Genomic DNA, 18,718 nt, shown 5'->3' on the forward strand with positions numbered 1-18,718 from the left:
CTGGATGTCACAATTTGGTTTTAAAGCTTTACCTTTCCCCTGTGTGCTTCTTTTATATTTTGTCTATGTATGTTTTCAACTCTGCTTTTTGGAGCGTCTGTTCCTACTTAGCGCTGCCCTCTGTGACAGCGAGTCTAACTTTGTTTGCTTGGACCAATGAGCGTGCGGCTTCTTCCTAGCCGTCTAATAGTAGCACAGAGTGAGAAGGAGCCCGCCATTCTGTCTTGAGTCACCATACAGTCAACTGGTGGAATGGAACGCGGTGGCGTACGGGCTTGGCCTGTAACGATGGAGGCGGGATAAGCATCCTTGTGTAGGGTGTGATCACCCTAGATTCATTCTCAGGTCGTCTTCAATTCGTTTTTAATAATCTTTTCTGGACTATCATATTTAAGAATAACTTCAGGTATGTAGGTCCGAGGGGTCTATATCTTGCGGGAGTGATCTGCATATCATAATGCAGCTGTCCAAAAAACTGTAAGTAAGGTCTTGAATTAAATATTGGTGTATTTTGGCTGTGAATATTGAAATCCTTCTGGACCAAGACATCAACTTCTCGTGGTCATCAGTTTGAACTATGACGCGAAACTTGTGAACATTACATCCATCTTTTGATCCTTTGAAAATGTTTCCTTCTAATTTTTCCATTGAGGGCTTCTCCTTTATTGTGTTTCCGTATTGAATTGAGATTACAGAGATACATTTTAGTAAGGTTCAGCCTTTTCAAAAGGGCTTCTCCTTGCAAAAATTAAAATTTAAGCCTGTTAACAAGTTGTATTTTCTCCATTTGAGTCGATTTAAACCGTCACACTGTGTTTGAAGTTGGACAAGCAGGCTCCTTTAAAATATTATGTAATGCTGAATTCATTTCAAAATTATGTTACAGGTGGTTTAACTACAATGCGAGTTTCTGCACGAGTTTTTCTATTATTATCTGATCCCATTCTTAATATTAATTTTCTTTTCCCCTTTTATTATTTTATATTAACTTCAGATCAAAAATTAGATGGATGGCTTTTCCGGCGTTTGCTCTATTAACCAGCGTTTTGTCTTAGGTCTGACACTAGCTGCATACACCCCAGCGTCAGTGGGTAGGGTCTGACACATCCCACTCTGAAGAGTCTAGTGTCAGACCTAAGACGAAACGCTGGTTAATAGAGCAAACGCCGGAAAAGCCATCCATCTAATTTTTGATCTGATTTTTGATATGCTCTACTGGTGGAAAAGAATCTAATTCCCTCCATGGGAACTTAGAATTTCCATTTTATATTAACTTGTAATTCTCTGACTTATGGGATCTAATGATTTCTCTTTTGTTAATCTTGTGCAAACTCCCTATTGTTGTACTTTGTTTCTGGAGTGGTTGTTCCATCTCCTTGTTTGGTGGTGATGTTGATTATTATTGTTGAGGAAGCCGGCAAGGCTGTTTTTCTGTGGAAGAGCTTAATATTTGTGGTGTATTTTATTTTAATTCTTCTATTCTAAGTGATTTTTGCAACCTTTCTTTGCTTCTTGGTGGATATATTTCTCTGGTTTATTTATATTTTATGTAACTGATTTAAACTCAAACTAGTGGAATGATATGGAGATATGCCTCGTGGAAACTCAGTGGGACCTTGGGACCTTCGATACCATCAAAATTTAATTGCAAATTGAGAATTGTTTAAGAAAGAAGTTAAGAATGTATTTGCTGATAATTTGTTACAAGAATGGAGATAAAGATGCACCTGAAATTATTATTTTAAGTTAAGTTTATGATAATAACTTCAGTGTTTCAACCGTTTTCCTTTTGCGGTGGCCGATCACGTAAATCCTGGTTGTAAATCTTGTCCTCATTTAAAGTAGGTATTGTTATTATTTATACCTTTTCAGATTTTTAATTGAAGATGACCTTAATTTGCTTTCTGTTAATTTAATTTTAAACCTTAATTTTGCTCTCTGTTAATTTAATTTTTAAAGCCAGGTAAATTTCAATTTGACTTAAAAAGATGGTTTTCTTTTAATTGATATTAGTGTTCATACGTTCAGACGTTTCCTGATCCACTCCTTCCATATCTCACCTCTGGGTTTTAAGGTAAGTTGTGTTATCTGTCTTCTTTTGGGCCTTATGTTTTAATTTTGTTATTGTAATCATATGTTTTTACTTGTGTCTACATATTTTGGTACCATGGCAGCGCAGAAGGTACCTTACTAACACTCCATGCTAATCTTGCTACTCTATGAAGCCACTTCATCCCTGCCTTTCCACTATACTTCACCATTTCAGGTCTAATTTAATGTATTCCTGCTGCTTTATGACAATGGAATTTATTTACCATCCTTTCCACTTCCTCAAGCGTAATTTCACCAACATCATTTTCCTCCTCCCCACGAGCTTGGTTGTTCACAACATTTAAAGTACCAAGCTCGATAGCTGCAGTCGCTTAAGTGCGGCCAGTATCCAGTATTTGGGAGATCCCTGAAGATGGTTTTCCGTGGTTTCCCATTTTCACACCAGGCAAATGCTGGGGCTGTACCTTAATTAAGGCCACGGCCGCTTCCTTCCCAGTCCTGGCCCTTTCCTTTCCTTTCCCATCGTCATAAAAAAAACAAAAAAAACATTTAATATAGATTTCCTTTTATGTTGAGAAGATTTTCAGAATATTCCTTCCACCTGTCCAGTGATTCCCTGGGATCTATTATAAGTTCACCTGAATTACTCATAACACTATTCATTTCCTTTTTGCCTCCCTTCCTAAGATTCTTTATTACTGTCCAGAAAGGTTTCATATCATTTCCATCTCTGAGGCAAAGAGGGAGCAATGGGTAAAATTGCTATCAGAATGCAACATGCACAGGAGTAGCCAGCATCTTGCTAATGATCCTACCCTGTCAAACATGCAAGCCAGTAGCAAAGATGATCAAATTTCACATCAGCTGCTACTAAATGGTAAACCAACTAACTATTTTAAGATGAGAAAGAAGCCATTGATATGCCAACATGAGCTGGAGAGTAACAATCTTTCCCAACATTTTACTCTTCTTGAACACAAAAAGACTTCGAATAAATTCAAAAATGGAAAGGCAGCTGGTTTGATGACATACGAATTGAACAAATTAAGAACTTTGGTCCTACTATGAAGCTTGGGGTCCTGCAATTAGGCCTAATGAACAACTGCGTCCAGTCGCTCAAGATACCAGAAATTTGGATGAAAGCTCAGGTTATTGCCATCAAGTCTGGTAAAGACGAAAATGATCCAATGAGCTCCATCTCATTATTATGTCATCTCTCTAAGCTGCCCTAAGCTGCCAGCTCTTTTTAACATCTACACAAATAATCAGCCATTACCCAAAGGAACTCAAGTGTTTAATATATGCTGACAACCTTGCTCTCACTGCTCAGGCTGACAGTTTTGAAGAGATTGAAATGGCTTTAAGTAGCGCTTTGAAAGATCTTACACATACCACAGGGATAATCAATTGAAGCCAGATCCCACAAAAACTTGAAACTTGTGTTTTTGTTTTTTCCATTCGAAGAGTAAACAGGCCGCTAGATACCTGAATATCTCATGGGGAGGGATCAAGCTGGCACATTGTGAGACCCCAAAAATCTTGGGGTTACTTTAGACCACACACTTTCTTATAGAAAAATTGTATGAACACCAAGAACAAAGTGGCTGCCAACAATAATGTGATACGGAGGCTGACTGGAACAACCTGGGGAGCACAGCCAAACACAGCGAGAACCTCGCACTAGCATTATATAAGACCTACACTGCGAGAAAAATTGTACCATCTTGCTGGTATCGCACCTTCTATATCCGACGTGAGGTAGCAGCCCGTAAGGAGAAGACCGCTGTATGGACTCCAACCAGCACTGTCACGGTTAAGTTCAATGCAAAAGTTTTGTGAAGACCAGACAGAAACTTCAAGGAACACCAAGCAAGACTCACTTTGTGGCACGCTAGGGTTGAGGATCTTGGACAATACCAATATAAATGGTCCGTTATTGGACATTTCAGGTCCCCTATGGGAATCAACATCTGTATCATCTGATGGCCAAGCAGGCATCAATTTTTGGTAATGAGACAAAGTCTCTCATAGTGCATTGGCACTGCCAGTGGCTTCAAGTAGCCTACGCAGGGGCCTCCACCGTACGCACTAGCCATGCGTCTTGGTGGGTGTGCCAAGTACCAACTGATGAGCCCAACTTAGCACACGGGGGTGAAATGTTGGCAACCAGGAATGAGTTAGCTGGAAAATTTATAATGTCCAATAATGGACCATTCACATTGGTATTATAAATTTACTCATTCGGGACAAATATTTCAGGTTCCCTATGGGAATCAACATCTTTATCATCTTGGACAATGGAAAACATCCTGTGAAGAATGACCAGCTGGTCATATGGAGTACTGGACGACTTGGTGTTAATAGGTTCAAGACCAATCTGCACAAGTGAGGATATTCGGTATTTTGTGTGGCTGTGGTGAAGTGCAGACTACGGCCCATCTTTGTCCTGCCACATGCAATGAGAAATAGCTGCTTGAGGCGACAAGGAATGCACTCGACGTTGCTAATTTCTGGTACACCACAGTATGAACTTTGGTGCACAATTTATATTTATTTCCTATAGACTTTCTTTCTTGTACCTCTTTATATGTAACTCTGCTTCTGACATGATATAAATAAATAAGCAGGACATGGAAGGGCTGCTTGGCAAGCGATTCTTGTTCTTGTCAAGAGTGGAGGAATTCAGATCATGGAACTTCTGGTAGAGGAAGTCTAGGGTAGTGATAAATGGTACACAATTTGAGGTAGACTGACTGGTGATTGCACACAGATGATGATGCTTGTTGTTTAAAGGGGCCTAACATGTAGGTCATCGACCCCTAATGGTACGAAATGAGATGAAATGTAATGACAAATTAAAAGTCAAAAATCCTCCATTGACCAGAATTCAAAACATGAGGATGAAGAATGAATGATGGATATGAATTTCAAACGATCAGTAGTTCTGACCTCACATTCACAGAAACCGACGTAAAACAATAGTATCACTGACCAAGGGACTGCTTCTAAAGTACGATACTGAATAGATGATTCTTGCAGTCTAAAGGGGTCCAAAATCAAAGTCATCGGCCCCTCATAATGGTACTTATCGCTATGAAAGTAGAATTGATGGTTATGAATTTCATGTTTTTGGTCCGTATTGAACTGAGAATAATATATAAGTAATAATAATAATAACAACAACGTAAACGTTTCCACCTTTTCAATACTACAATATATTCACAAAATTATAAATTACACGGTACTAGTTTCGACCCATCTAGGGGTCATCATCAGCCGTATTGGAGCAAAGATCATTTGTGGCGAAATCCTAAGAAAATGTTATTTTAAAGAATAACAAGTGAAATGAGATGTTATTATGGTAATAGTTAATAATACAAGGAATATACATACTAAGAGGTTTTTAACAAAGAATAAAGTATAAATGGGGTGTTGTAAAAATTATAATCATGGAAATCAGTAAGTTCTTGTATTGAAATGAAATTTGGCTTAGGAAGAGGGCTTAAGGTGGGGCTGAAGGGTGCGGGAGAAAGTGTAATTGTCTTGGAAAAGTACCTTTGATTAAATTTAGGATTGAGTTTAGGTTGGCTGCATTATTGTTTCTGAGGAAAGTGATAAATAGATCGAAGAGTATGTTGGGTTTCTCTGAGATTTCATTGAGATTGTGACTGGCACTAAAGTATTGGTCTAGGTGTATGTAGTAATTTTCCATTATGTTGAGTAAAGGGCCCTTGTTTGCTAATACGAGGATGTCCATGTCTTGTTCAATATTGGTGAAATTATGGTTATAATCTTGCATGTGTTGGCCGATGGCTGAAAACCTGTTGTATTTTATTGCGTTAGTGTGCTCGTGGTATCTGATAATGAAGTTTCTCCCGGTTTGCCCGATGTAGGTTTTTTTACAGGTGGTACATTTGATCCTATAAACTCCTGATTTTAAAAAACTGCTGGTCTTGTTGATGTGTGAAGTATTGTATAAAACGTTCATGTTCTTATTGTTGGTTTTGAAGGCTATTTTAATGCCTTGTTTCTTAAAGATGTTGGTTAACTTGTAGATATCATTGTTGAACGTGAAGGTGGAAAATGTTAGAGGTTTGGTTATTTCTTTTTTGAGGGTAGTTTTTGGGCGATGTTTGTGTTTATTGATTATCCTTTCTATAAAATGATTGCTGAAGCCGTTGAATTTTGCGATTCTGCGGATTGTGTTGAGTTCGTTTTTTAGATCTTTATTGGACATAGGTATGCTGAAGGCTCGGTGAACTAGGCTGTTGTATGTGGCTCGTTTGTGGGACTGGGGGTGCACTGAATCTTGGCGAATGGTGGAGGCTGTTTGAGTGGGTTTTCTGAAAATTTTATAACTGAAAGAATCTGAGTTTCTAGTGATGGTTAAATCTAGAAAGTTGATTTTTTGATTTGATTCGGATTCTAGTGTGAATTTGATATGAGGATCAATATTGTTGAGTCTTAAGAGGGTGGTGGGTGCGTTAATTGATTTCTCATTCATGATTACAAAGACATCGTCGACATATCTGGCCCAAAAGAGAATGTTTTCGAATTCGTTGTCAATTTTGGTGTATTCGAGGAAGTCCAGGTATATTTCTGCTAAGATACCTGAGGCCGGTGACCCCATTGCCAAACCATTTTGTTGATATATGACATTGTCAAAAGTGAAGAAGTTATTGTCGATGATAAGTTTTAATATTGTGATAAAGTCTTGTATCTCTAGTTTGCTTAAGTGGCTGTTTTTGTATAAATTGTTTATAATTATCGGAATTAATTTTGATACTTGTATGCTTGGATACATGTTTACAATATCGAAAGAGTGGATGGAGTGATCCAGTTGCAAATTGAACTTGTTTAGTTTTTCTACTAGCTCAGATGTGTTTTTAATAGACTTTTTGGATAAGAATTGATAATTTTTTCTTAAGAAACATTGGATGAATTGTGATATTTTGTATAAGGGGCTCGGTCTATAGTTGATAATTGGCCGGATGGGAATTCCGGTTTTGTGAATTTTGGGAAGAGCTTTAGCAGTGGGGAGTCCTGGGTTCATATGTATGAGTTTGGATTTTTCCTGTTCGGTAAATAAAAATGAAGTGTTTTTAAGAGTTTGTTTAAGTAGTTTTTGAATTTTTTGGGTGGGGTCTTTTTTGATTATGGAAAATGAGCTGTCTGTGAAAAAGTTTTTTGTTTTTTCAATATATACTTTTTTATCCATGATAACTGTTGCATTGCCTTTGTCAGCTTTGGTTACGATGAGTTCGTTGTCTTTAATTTTCTTCTTGAGGGCGTATATGCGCTTTTGTTCAGCAATTTTTTCTCTATTATTGAGGTTATTTGCGGGGTTGGTTAAATTGGGGAGGATATCAGTCAGTTTCCTTTTAACATCGGTTCTAACCTCATTTTGCGTGTCTTCCGGCATTTTGCTGATGGCTAGCTCTGATTCTGTGATCATAGGACCGAAACACAACTGGCCAAACTTGAACAGCCTCAACATAGCCGCTACTATGATCACAGAATCAGAGCTAGCCATCAGCAAAATGCCGGAAGACACGCAAAATGAGGTTAGAACCGATGTTAAAAGGAAACTGACTGATATCCTCCCCAATTTAACCAACCCCGCAAATAACCTCAATAATAGAGAAAAAATTGCTGAACAAAAGCGCATATACGCCCTCAAGAAGAAAATTAAAGACAACGAACTCATCGTAACCAAAGCTGACAAAGGCAATGCAACAGTTATCATGGATAAAAAAGTATATATTGAAAAAACAAAAAACTTTTTCACAGACAGCTCATTTTCCATAATCAAAAAAGACCCCACCCAAAAAATTCAAAAACTACTTAAACAAACTCTTAAAAACACTTCATTTTTATTTACCGAACAGGAAAAATCCAAACTCATACATATGAACCCAGGACTCCCCACTGCTAAAGCTCTTCCCAAAATTCACAAAACCGGAATTCCCATCCGGCCAATTATCAACTATAGACCGGGCCCCTTATACAAAATATCACAATTCATCCAATGTTTCTTAAGAAAAAATTATCAATTCTTATCCAAAAAGTCTATTAAAAACACATCTGAGCTAGTAGAAAAACTAAACAAGTTCAATTTGCAACCGGATCACTCCATCCACTCTTTCGATATTGTAAACATGTATCAAGCATACAAGTATCAAAATTAATTCCGATAATTATAAACAATTTAAACAAAAACAGCCACTTAAGCAAACTAGAGATACAAGACTTTATCACAATATTAAAACTTATCATCGACAATAACTTCTTCACTTTTGACAATGTCATATATCAACAAAATGGTTTGGCAATGGGGTCACCGGCCTCAGGTATCTTAGCAGAAATATACCTGGACTTCCTCGAATACACCAAAATTGACAACGAATTCGAAAACATTCTCTTTTGGGCCAGATATGTCGACGATGTCTTTGTAATCATGAATGAGAAATCAATTAACGCACCCACCACCCTCTTAAGACTCAACAATATTGATCCTCATATCAAATTCACACTAGAATCCGAATCAAATCAAAAAATCAACTTTCTAGATTTAACCATCACTAGAAACTCAGATTCTTTCAGTTATAAAATTTTCAGAAAACCCACTCAAACAGCCTCCACCATTCGCCAAGATTCAGTGCACCCCCAGTCCCACAAACGAGCCACATACAACAGCCTAGTTCACCGAGCCTTCAGCATACCTATGTCCAATAAAGATCTAAAAAACGAACTCAACACAATCCGCGGAATCGCAAAATTCAACGGCTTCAGCAATCATTTTATAGAAAGGATAATCAATAAACACAAACATCGCCCAAAAACTACCCTCAAAAAAGAAATAACCAAACCTCTAACATTTTCCACCTTCACGTTCAACAATGATATCTACAAGTTAACCAACATCTTTAAGAAACAAGGCGTTAAAATAGCCTTCAAAACCAACAATAAGAACATGAACGTTTTATACAATACTTCACACATCAACAAGACCAGCAGTTTTTTAAAATCAGGAGTTTATAGGATCAAATGTACCACCTGTAAAAAAACCTACATCGGGCAAACCGGGAGAAACTTCATTATCAGATACCACGAGCACACTAACGCAATAAAATACAACAGGTTTTCAGCCATCAGCCAACACATGCAAGATTATAACCATAATTTCACCAATATTGAACAAGACATGGACATCCTCGTATTGGCAAACAAGGGCCCTTTACTCAACATAATGGAAAATTACTACATACACCTAGACTAATACTTTAGTGCCAGTCACAATCTCAATGAAATCTCAGAGAAACCCAACATACTCTTCGATCTATTTATCACTTTCCTCAGAAACAATAATGCAGCCAACCTAAACTCAATCCTAAATTTAATCAAAGGTACTTTTCCAAGACAATTACACTTTCTCCCGCACCCTTCAGCCCCACCTTAAGCCCTCTTCCTAAGCCAAATTTCATTTCAATACAAGAACTTACTGATTTCCATGATTATAATTTTTACAACACCCCATTTATACTTTATTCTTTGTTAAAAACCTCTTAGTATGTATATTCCTTGTATTATTAACTATTACCATAATAACATCTCATTTCACTTGTTATTCTTTAAAATAACATTTTCTTAGGATTTCGCCACAAATGATCTTTGCTCCAATACGGCTGATGATGACCCCTAGATGGGTCGAAACTAGTACCGTGTAATTTATAATTTTGTGAATATATTGTAGTATTGAAAAGGTGGAAACATTTACGTTGTTATTATTATTACTTATATATTATGAAAGTAGAACCATGGTATCTGTCATGTTGGGTATTAATCAAAATGTAGTGTAGACTCGCGGTTTTCCACACATGATGGTACTACTCACAGGTAATGAAATTCACTCATCTAATACATTGCGGCACCATTTACAGGCAACACAAACCTATGGCATTCATCACATACGTGTACTAACCACAGGGACTCGCGCTATCCTGTGGCGTTTCTCATACAGTAGGTACTAATCATAGGCAAGCCAGTACCATGGTGTCGCTCCTAAAGTGGTACTAATCACAGGTACTGTAAAAGCCGGCAATGCACTCTCTTGCTACTAATCACAAACCTATTTTGTATTTAACATAGTGGTACTATGCGCAAGTAAAAGCGACCCATGGTGTACCCTGCGTGGTGTTACTAATCACAAGTAGATTTCTAATACAATCATCCCTTGGTTGCCCCTTTTAGTTGCCTCTTACGATAGGCACGGAAACCATGGGCATAATCTTCGTGTGCGTCCCCCAGCCACAGGGAGTGATGCACACAGACACAGCCGTGTTACAGATCAACGTATTGTTCACAGTGAAAGCAAATGCACAATCAAATCAGCTCAGTGATGTGTCCAAGGCTCTATTTCAGAGGTGATCACGACCAGTGTACTTATTTGATGGCATTTTGGTTAGTTTTCTGGCATGTTCGGCATTGGAGCTCAGATATGTACTCCTCACATTGAAATAGCGAGGGTAAAGCTTTGGAGGAGAAGATCTACTTATCTTGCAAGAAAGGTAGCAAGGCAGGAAACATTTGGACTTATCAGCAGCAAGGAATATGCAGGGTTGGTCTTAAGGTTTTGGTCTCGAGAGCCGTCTAATGTGAGTCAAAAGCAGCAACAATATTTTATGATGTCCACTGGTATTTCCAAAGTGTTTTAATTGCAGTTATGAGATTCCTCATCGATGCTGAAGCAATAATGCAAGCATTTTGAATGAGGTCAGGAAATGGCTAGCTTCTTGTAGATGTTGCTTGCAACAAAGCTGATAACAGGATCAAGGGAATAATCTTAAAGTTCAACAAAGAATGACTTTAAACCTTTATTAATTTCATTTAGAAAAGGAAGGTGTAATTATAACAGAACAAATTTATAGAATCTGTTACTTGTTTTTACTGCCTTTCTTTCGGACTTCATTAGGATTTCTTCTCATCCAGTTCTTAATTTCTGTGCCACGGATACCAAGCACTGCAGCTCGCGAGGTAACATCACGCATAACAAAGGGAGAATATCCTGCAAAGCAACATCAAATAGTTAGCGTACATATTGAACATGCCACAAACACATATGGAATTAAGTTGATGATACTACTCATTTTGCTAAATATAAGTTTGTTGATTTACAAATCTGTATGATTTAAATATCATCTGATAGCCAGGCAGGCATCAATTTTTAGTAAGGAGACAAAGTCTCTCGTAGTGCAATGGCACTGCCGGTGGCTCCAAGTAGCCTATGCAGTGGCCTCCACGGTATGAACTAGTCATGCGTCTTGGTGGGTATGCTATTTACCAACTGATGAGCCCAATTTAGCACAATGGGGTGAAACTCTGGCAATCAGGGCTGAGTTACCTGGAAAATTTATAATGTCCAGTAACGGACCATTTATATTGGTATTATAAATTTACTCATTCAGGACAAATATTTCAGGTTCCCTATGGGAACCAATATCTATACCATGTGTGGGAACGACGCAGAAAGGAATGTTACTGTAGTGGATGATCTGAACCTGGCAAATGTAGACTGGGAACAGAAAGCATTACCAACAAATGGTGAATAAGTTATTATAGGAAGGACAGTTGAATCAGAAAGTGATGGAACTAGAGGGGAAAATATTCTACACATGGTGCTGATAAAACCAGATGAGCTCTACGGGGAAATTGAAGTGATAGATGGTGTATGTGATCATGGAGCTCTCTTTGTGAGAGTTAAAAATAATTGTGTTATAAAGGAATGTGATAAAAGTTGGGCTATTAGGCAATACCATATGGCTGATAAGAGAGAAATGAAATTTTAAAGAAAAAAAAAGTGTTAAATGGAAAATAGCAATTAACCCAATCGCATCATTTGACGACCCTAGCTTGCAAAGTTATTCATGGCATATGAATCCAATGACGAGCCCAGCTCGCGGTGATGCACTGCTGTACCTCAATACATGTAGTTCAGTTACTAACTCATAGATGCCACTTGGATGCATTCTGAGCTGAAGTTTAGACATGTGGCTTCGGTTATTTCCCGCGCTCTGCGCTCAGGTTATCACACACTTCCGGAACAAGAGATAAAAGAATCATTGTTCTTATTTCGCTCATGTCAGTCACAATTATGGTGTCAAGAAGATGTGTTGGTGTTGATGAAGATGGAATACGAAAGTTAATAGATGTGTTTTAGAGAGTGATTATGAAGACAGTGATGTTTGTGATGACGAAATAGACCCTGAAGGTCTTAGTTCGAGTTCGAGTAATGCGTGTAATAGTGCTGATGACATGGAAAGTGATACAAATGAAGACATTGGGCCAAGTCTTTCTAAATGAGTTCGTACCTAGGCGCAGACTAACTTGAATGCCTGGAATTGGACAAGAAGTGACAGTATCCCCGTTGTACATAAGTTTAGTGAATACAGCAGGGTTAGTGATAACTTATTGAAAAAGTTACTCTGACTGCCGTATGCAGGATTTAAACGCCTTTTCTCAGTGAACTGCTACGGTATTTAAATAGGATGCAAATGGGTTAAAAATGTAAACAGTCTATGGGATGAGTTTAAAGCAATTGTTGAGGAGTGTGAAAACATATGTACCTTTAAATGTGGTAGGGAATAGTAAGGGCCCATTATATTATAATAGGGAACTAAAGAGATTAAGGAGGTGCAGATTAGAACGAAATAGAGTTATGAATGGTTGTGGAAGAAAGGAGGTATTGAAGGAGCTTACTAAGAAACTCACTTCAGTGAAAAAGTCAGCTAAGGATACGAAGATGGCAAACATAATTGGCAGCCATATGAATTTTAGGGAGCAATGAATAGATACTTAGAGGCAAACATTCCACGGAAACTTCAGTCAGTTGATGAGCTCGCCGCACATCCAGGTTGAACAAACAATTCAATTTACCTGCATAATTATTGCATTGTTGTACACAATTTTGAGAAGCTAATAATAATAATAATAATAATAATAATAATAATAATAATAATAATAATAATAATGGTATGACCTCAGCTACTGTGTGCCAGCCATCTGGTTGCTTGCTCGTCAGTTTTCATGTTCCGGCCTACCATATAGCAAAATAAACCAAATATCTCTTGGGCATCCAAGACTGAGTTTTAATTAATTTTGACAGGTGAACCCCAAGTGTGTCACCAGAGATCTTTTACAGCCAACATAGTCTTTTTTCCGCCTTCAAAAATCCGACTACATCTGCCGGTCTGAACCGCTACACACTACCAGTGGTCTACAGACAGAGCTACCAAGAAGCCATCCACACTGAACAAAAGTTACCTGTATTATTATATTACATGACTTGTAGGTGATCGTTTTCAATGACTGCCTGTTAAAATTGTTTCATTTTAGTGGTCACCTGTGAACTTTCATATTTTGTCCTATGCCTCGTGCTGCATTTTTAACTGCACTTTTTTCTGTAGTTAATCGAACCTATATCACAGAGATTCTCAGGCATCCACACCAATTCAATAAATATTTCCTCAATATAACTAAAAGAAACGGCTTCTATTCACACCTCATGTCACCAGGTATGAGGTAGAGCAGAAAATTGTGTTGCGCGTAAGGAGTGCTGTCACCAGATTCTATGTTACGATGACATCAGCTGACGTTAACAGTCGTGACATGAGTGCAGTGTAGAAGAGGTATAGCACATCTTTCTGGACAGGTTCCATTGCGTCACAATATGCGTGAACTCACGTGAGGTGACAGTAGTGTGTTTCCGTCTTAATACTGGGGCCTGTTCCACCAACGAACTATGCAACTTTGCACTTTTCAATTCTTGCAAAGTCTTTCTGTTCCACCATGATCTAGGTTTTACTTTTCAATTTCTTCGCAAAGTAAAAAGTCTTTGCGTATGACTGGTCCAATCAAGTTAATTACATGGGCAAACTGTATAATACTCCGTAATTTTAATACTTTATTTTTTGCAGTGAATTTGGCAATATAATTGTGGTATGTTTCCATTAAATTAATTAATTGACAATATATATCCCTATCAACTTATATAACCTCACATATGTTGATGTAGCATGTTACATGAAATTGTGATGTAGCAGTGATTGAAGAAAATACCGGGTTGTCCACCAACCCCTTGCAATCCAGTGTTATGCATCCCTTCACATTCTGAAAGACATTGGTCCTTTTCCCTAAACGAGGGTAATATAAAAATGTGTGTTTGTGGGTTAGAAGACAGCAGGAATCGTGAGCGCCACTATTAATTCATTATGGGTACCTCGAACGAACCCGTAAAACGAGTACAGATACGCAGAACAAGTACTTCAAAACAGGAGGTGGACGCACGGACTGGGAGCACGGTACTGTATAGGCTGGGAAGTGGGTGCCTTTGGTTAAGTGTCACATGACAAGCGGGCATGGAGATATGTGATAGTGGACAATGCTTGAGGTAGGAGGTTCGAATCCCACATAACATGTTTTTTTTTACAGCCAGTTGCCTGGGATGTGGTAAGGTTGCATACTTGATAGCTTCCAAGGACTGATTTGTTTCTGTAAAAGACCATATGTATCATTGCATTGGGTATGGTGCTGAGTTGGACGAGGATGAGGATATGATCGTCTGTGGCCAGTATAGGCTGGGAAGTGGGCGCCGTAGGTCAAGTGTCAGCTCACATCGCTAGAGTGCGGTAGGATGTGTAATAGCTGACGGTGCTCGAGGGTTAGAAAATTCAAGTCCCATGCAAGTATTTTTTTAAAGCCAGTTGCCTGGGATGTGCCAAGGTTACATAATTAAAACCAGTATTTTTCACAGACTAATTTGTTTATGTCGCCCTGAAACAGGCCGTTGTTACTGAGCTGGGTTGAATGAGGCTAGGAAACATGTAACAGGATTTCAGTTATCCACATTAACGCAGCACCTGCTCGAACTATCTGTATGTTCAATACAGAGCTGCACATTATGTTGTAAAGTGTCTGGCCCACTGCAACATCTCTACCTGCCTCTGTGGATCGGTGGTAGAGTGCTGGCCTCCGGATCCCAAGATAGCGGGTTCAAAACCGGCAGAGGTAGTCAAATTTTTGAAGGGCGGAAAGAAGTCCATTTGACACTCCATGCTGTATGATGTGGGCATGTAAAAGATCTTTGGTGACACATTTGGAGTTTACCCAACAAAATTAATTAAATCTCAGCCACAAACGCCCAAGAGAGTTTCAATTTACTCGGTCTGCCATCTAGTGGGCCTAGAGTAAAACGGAATGTCGAAACTGATGAGCTGACAGTCAGATGGCGTCAAATCGAAATGTGTACACGCGGTAGCTGAGGACATACGATTATTATTATTATTATTATTATTGCAACATCTCTGGTAAAATGGATCGGCATGCCTCGGTGATGAGCTGTCTAAGGTGACAATGACTGGCCAGCTCCTGTGCATACAACAGTTGTTTTGCATGGCCCGACAGAAAAAAATCCGGGCTATCTGGCAGACCAGGGGACAGGTCCTCCACTTCCTATCCATTTATCAGCATACGTAGCATGGGGATGGTTCCAGATGACCGCCGTGTACGGTGGAGCTCCATGTTGAAACCACATTCTGCAGCGGTCAAGGAGTGGCACATGTTCCAAAAATGGTGGTAGTTCATCTTGGAGAAACCGCAGAAAGTGTTGCCTGGTCAGATGGCCCTCAAAGAAATGGGGACCCATGATTCCACACCATACATTCATGCCCCACTGTGCCTAAAAAGCTGTGTCTCGCACCCAATGGAGATTATCCACACTCCAGCAATGCATATTATGTCGATTAATGGTTCCAATGTTGTGGAATCGTGCTTCGTCCGTAAATAAGAGAGTCGCTAGAAAAGCAGGATCAGTGTCCACATGCTGTAGGAACCATTGACAAAACGCCACCCGGGCATCGAAATCATGATCATAGAGCTCCTGGTGTAAGTGCAGATGGTATGGGTGAAACCGGTGGGTATGCAATACCCGCATAACAGACGCTCGGCTAATGCTCGTCTCCCGTGCAATGGCCCGTGTGCTAGTATGAGAGTTATGTCAGCAGACATCACGGAATGATCTCGAACAGGCCGTGTCCTTCCCAGGGATGCAGTATCCCGCAGGAGTCTTTCCACACTCCAAAATGTCATGCCTGTCGGTTGTCACCTATCCGGATAGCGTTCTTGGTACAGGCATTGTGCCTGGTATGCATTCTGCCTAGCTTCTCCATAGATAAGTAATGTATCCACATACTCATCGCTGGAATACATTTCGAGGCAGTGAATAAACTTTATGTTGTGAATTGCTTCAAAGGAGGGGAGTTCGCTCAGCTATATACTTATCTGCCATTGCACGTTATCGTTCCAATGGGGCATACTTTGCCTTACCGGTGGTCAATGAAGCTTGGAACATGTACAACATAGCAAACTGGCCACAGACCATCATCTCCTCATCCTACCTAGCACCATACCCAATGCAATGATATATACGTTTTTTTTTTTTTTTTTAAGGGGTCAAATAAACAAATCAGTCCTAGGAAGCTATCAAGTATGCAACCTTACCACATCCCAGGCAACTGGCTGTTAAAAAAAAATTCTTATGTGGGATTTGAACCTCTTACCTCAAGCACTTTCCACTATCACATATCTCCCCACCTACTTGCCATGTGAGCTACTGCGACACTTGACCTATGGCGCCCACTTCCCAGCCTATACAGTACCGTGTTCCTGGTCTGCGCATCCACCTGTTTTGAAGTATGTCTTCTGCGTATCTGTGCTCGTTTTATGGGTTCATTTGAGGTACCCGTAATGAATGAATAGTGGCGCTCACGATTCCTGCTGTCTTCTAGCAACTTCTTCTGCCTAGCAACGACTTTACATAAGTGCATACTTGATCTGCTTATGAACTTCAAATATATTTGTTTTCGGCGCAAGATAGTGATGTTCTGTTTACTCTCTTGACTGTGATTATTGTGTTTTGAACATTAACTGAATTGCTACAATATGATACAATTTTAATATTTTGCCTGTGTTCAATATATTAGTTGTTTTAAGATCTTCGCTAATTGGCTGATGATGACACTTGAAATGTGTTGAAACCGGTCCCAATAAACAGATTGTAACTACTTTTTACTACGGAGTATTGAAAGGTGGATCCTTCCCTATAATATTGTACATCTTCTTATTTCTCTATTCAATACGGAACAATCATGAAGTTTTTAACTTTTTAACACACATCTTGTTATATTACCCCGGTTTAGGGAGATGGACCGATGTCTTTCAGAAATGTAGCTAATGTGAAGGGATGCATAAAACTAGATTGCAAGGGGCTGGTAGACCACCCAGTATGTAATGATTTCATCTTACCTATAGATCATATCTCAAGTTTAGTAACAGTGTCTAGATCGGGTGCCTCATCATTTCCAGGATTGGGGTCATTTTCATCCATTAAGGTAAGCAAAGAGAGATAATGCCAAGAAAACTGGAAGTAGGGAAGGACAAGCAATTGGATGAGGTGGATGATGCTATCTTTGACATTCTGCAGAATGATTCGGCCATTTTAGACTGGTCGAATCTTCCAAAAAGCTACATGGAAGACATGCGACTGTTGTGCCAATACTGATTCCTGATAAACTTCCCAGAGGTGAAATCCTCCAAAATACACTGAGGAGAAAGAAAAGGAAGCTGTCAAATTCTCCACGTTCCATCGCTAATAGTGAAAAAGATACGATGACAAAAAAAACTGAGACAGGAACTTCTCCATGTGGAAATTCACCACAGAAAGTTGCAAACTCTGAAGTTGGAAAGAGAATTGGAGATACCACCTTCAGAATTTACGAGTGGCATTGCAGCTTCTGCTTCTCAGGATATTGTATATACTTCAGACGAATGCGTAGAATACATAGACAACAAAAGTGTTGAGTGATTCATTTGAACTTAAATTTCATAGCAACATGTTTATTGTATGTAGATCACCAGAAATATAGCTTAGTAAATAAAAATGAAAATTATTAACGTAGAAACACTTATTAGTGTTCAGTTCAGTTAACAAAATATTTCAAGAACGAATTGAATTTAGTAACAGCGTCTAGATCGGGTGCCTCATCATTTCCAGGATTGGGGTCATTTTCATCCATTAAGGTAAGCAAGTCTCCTTCATTTTCTCTTCCTACTTTATGTGCAATATTATGTACTGAAATACAAGCCAAGACCACCTTTCCCGCTTTTGGTGGACACAATCCTAATTGGTTTAAGCAAGGAAAACGTTCCTTCAGAAATCCAATACCCTCAACAATATGCTGTGTTGATTTGTGTGTCTTGTTAAATCGTTGTTCAACAGCGTCATCAGGATTTTTTTAAGAGGGGGTATGAACCACTCTTAGACCATAGGCACTGTCGCCTAATATAACTGCTCCTGGGAATGGCCTCCAACCTGAATCAAAATGTCTACATATGGCAGTGTTTCTTAGGACCCCGGAATTGTGCCCATTACCCGGCCAACTAGCATTAGCACTGTAGAAGGTCAAGTCTGCACCACTATTCGTCATAATATTGAATGATGCCCATGTCTATCAACATAAACCTCTTTGTGCCCAGTAGGAGCATCAATATTAACGAGAGTACCATCAACACATCCACACACAGAAGGAAAGCCACCCTTCATTAGAAATTCCGT

The 18,718-nt window shown here is 39.1% G+C and overlaps 1 protein-coding gene across 4 annotated transcripts in view; it reads right to left on the minus strand.

Annotated features, from left to right (window-relative positions):
* LOC136857500 (RNA-binding protein NOB1) overlaps positions 1-18,718 on the minus strand; it is a 382,114-nt gene that overhangs the window by 60,917 nt on the left and 302,479 nt on the right. For 3 of the 4 annotated variants that reach the window (XM_067136204.2, XM_067136201.2, XM_067136202.2), the window contains one exon: positions 10,913-11,116. The exons of the other annotated variant lie outside the window; for it this stretch is intronic. In XM_067136204.2, the coding sequence (XP_066992305.2) occupies positions 10,986-11,116 (131 nt within the window). In that variant the 3' untranslated portion in view covers positions 10,913-10,985. Of the gene's footprint in view, positions 1-10,912; positions 11,117-18,718 lie in introns of those variants that run through there. 4 annotated transcript variants of the gene reach the window in all.

This window comes from Anabrus simplex, chromosome 1 (assembly GCF_040414725.1).
Source record: "Anabrus simplex isolate iqAnaSimp1 chromosome 1, ASM4041472v1, whole genome shotgun sequence".
Lineage (NCBI taxonomy): Eukaryota > Metazoa > Arthropoda > Insecta > Orthoptera > Tettigoniidae > Anabrus > Anabrus simplex.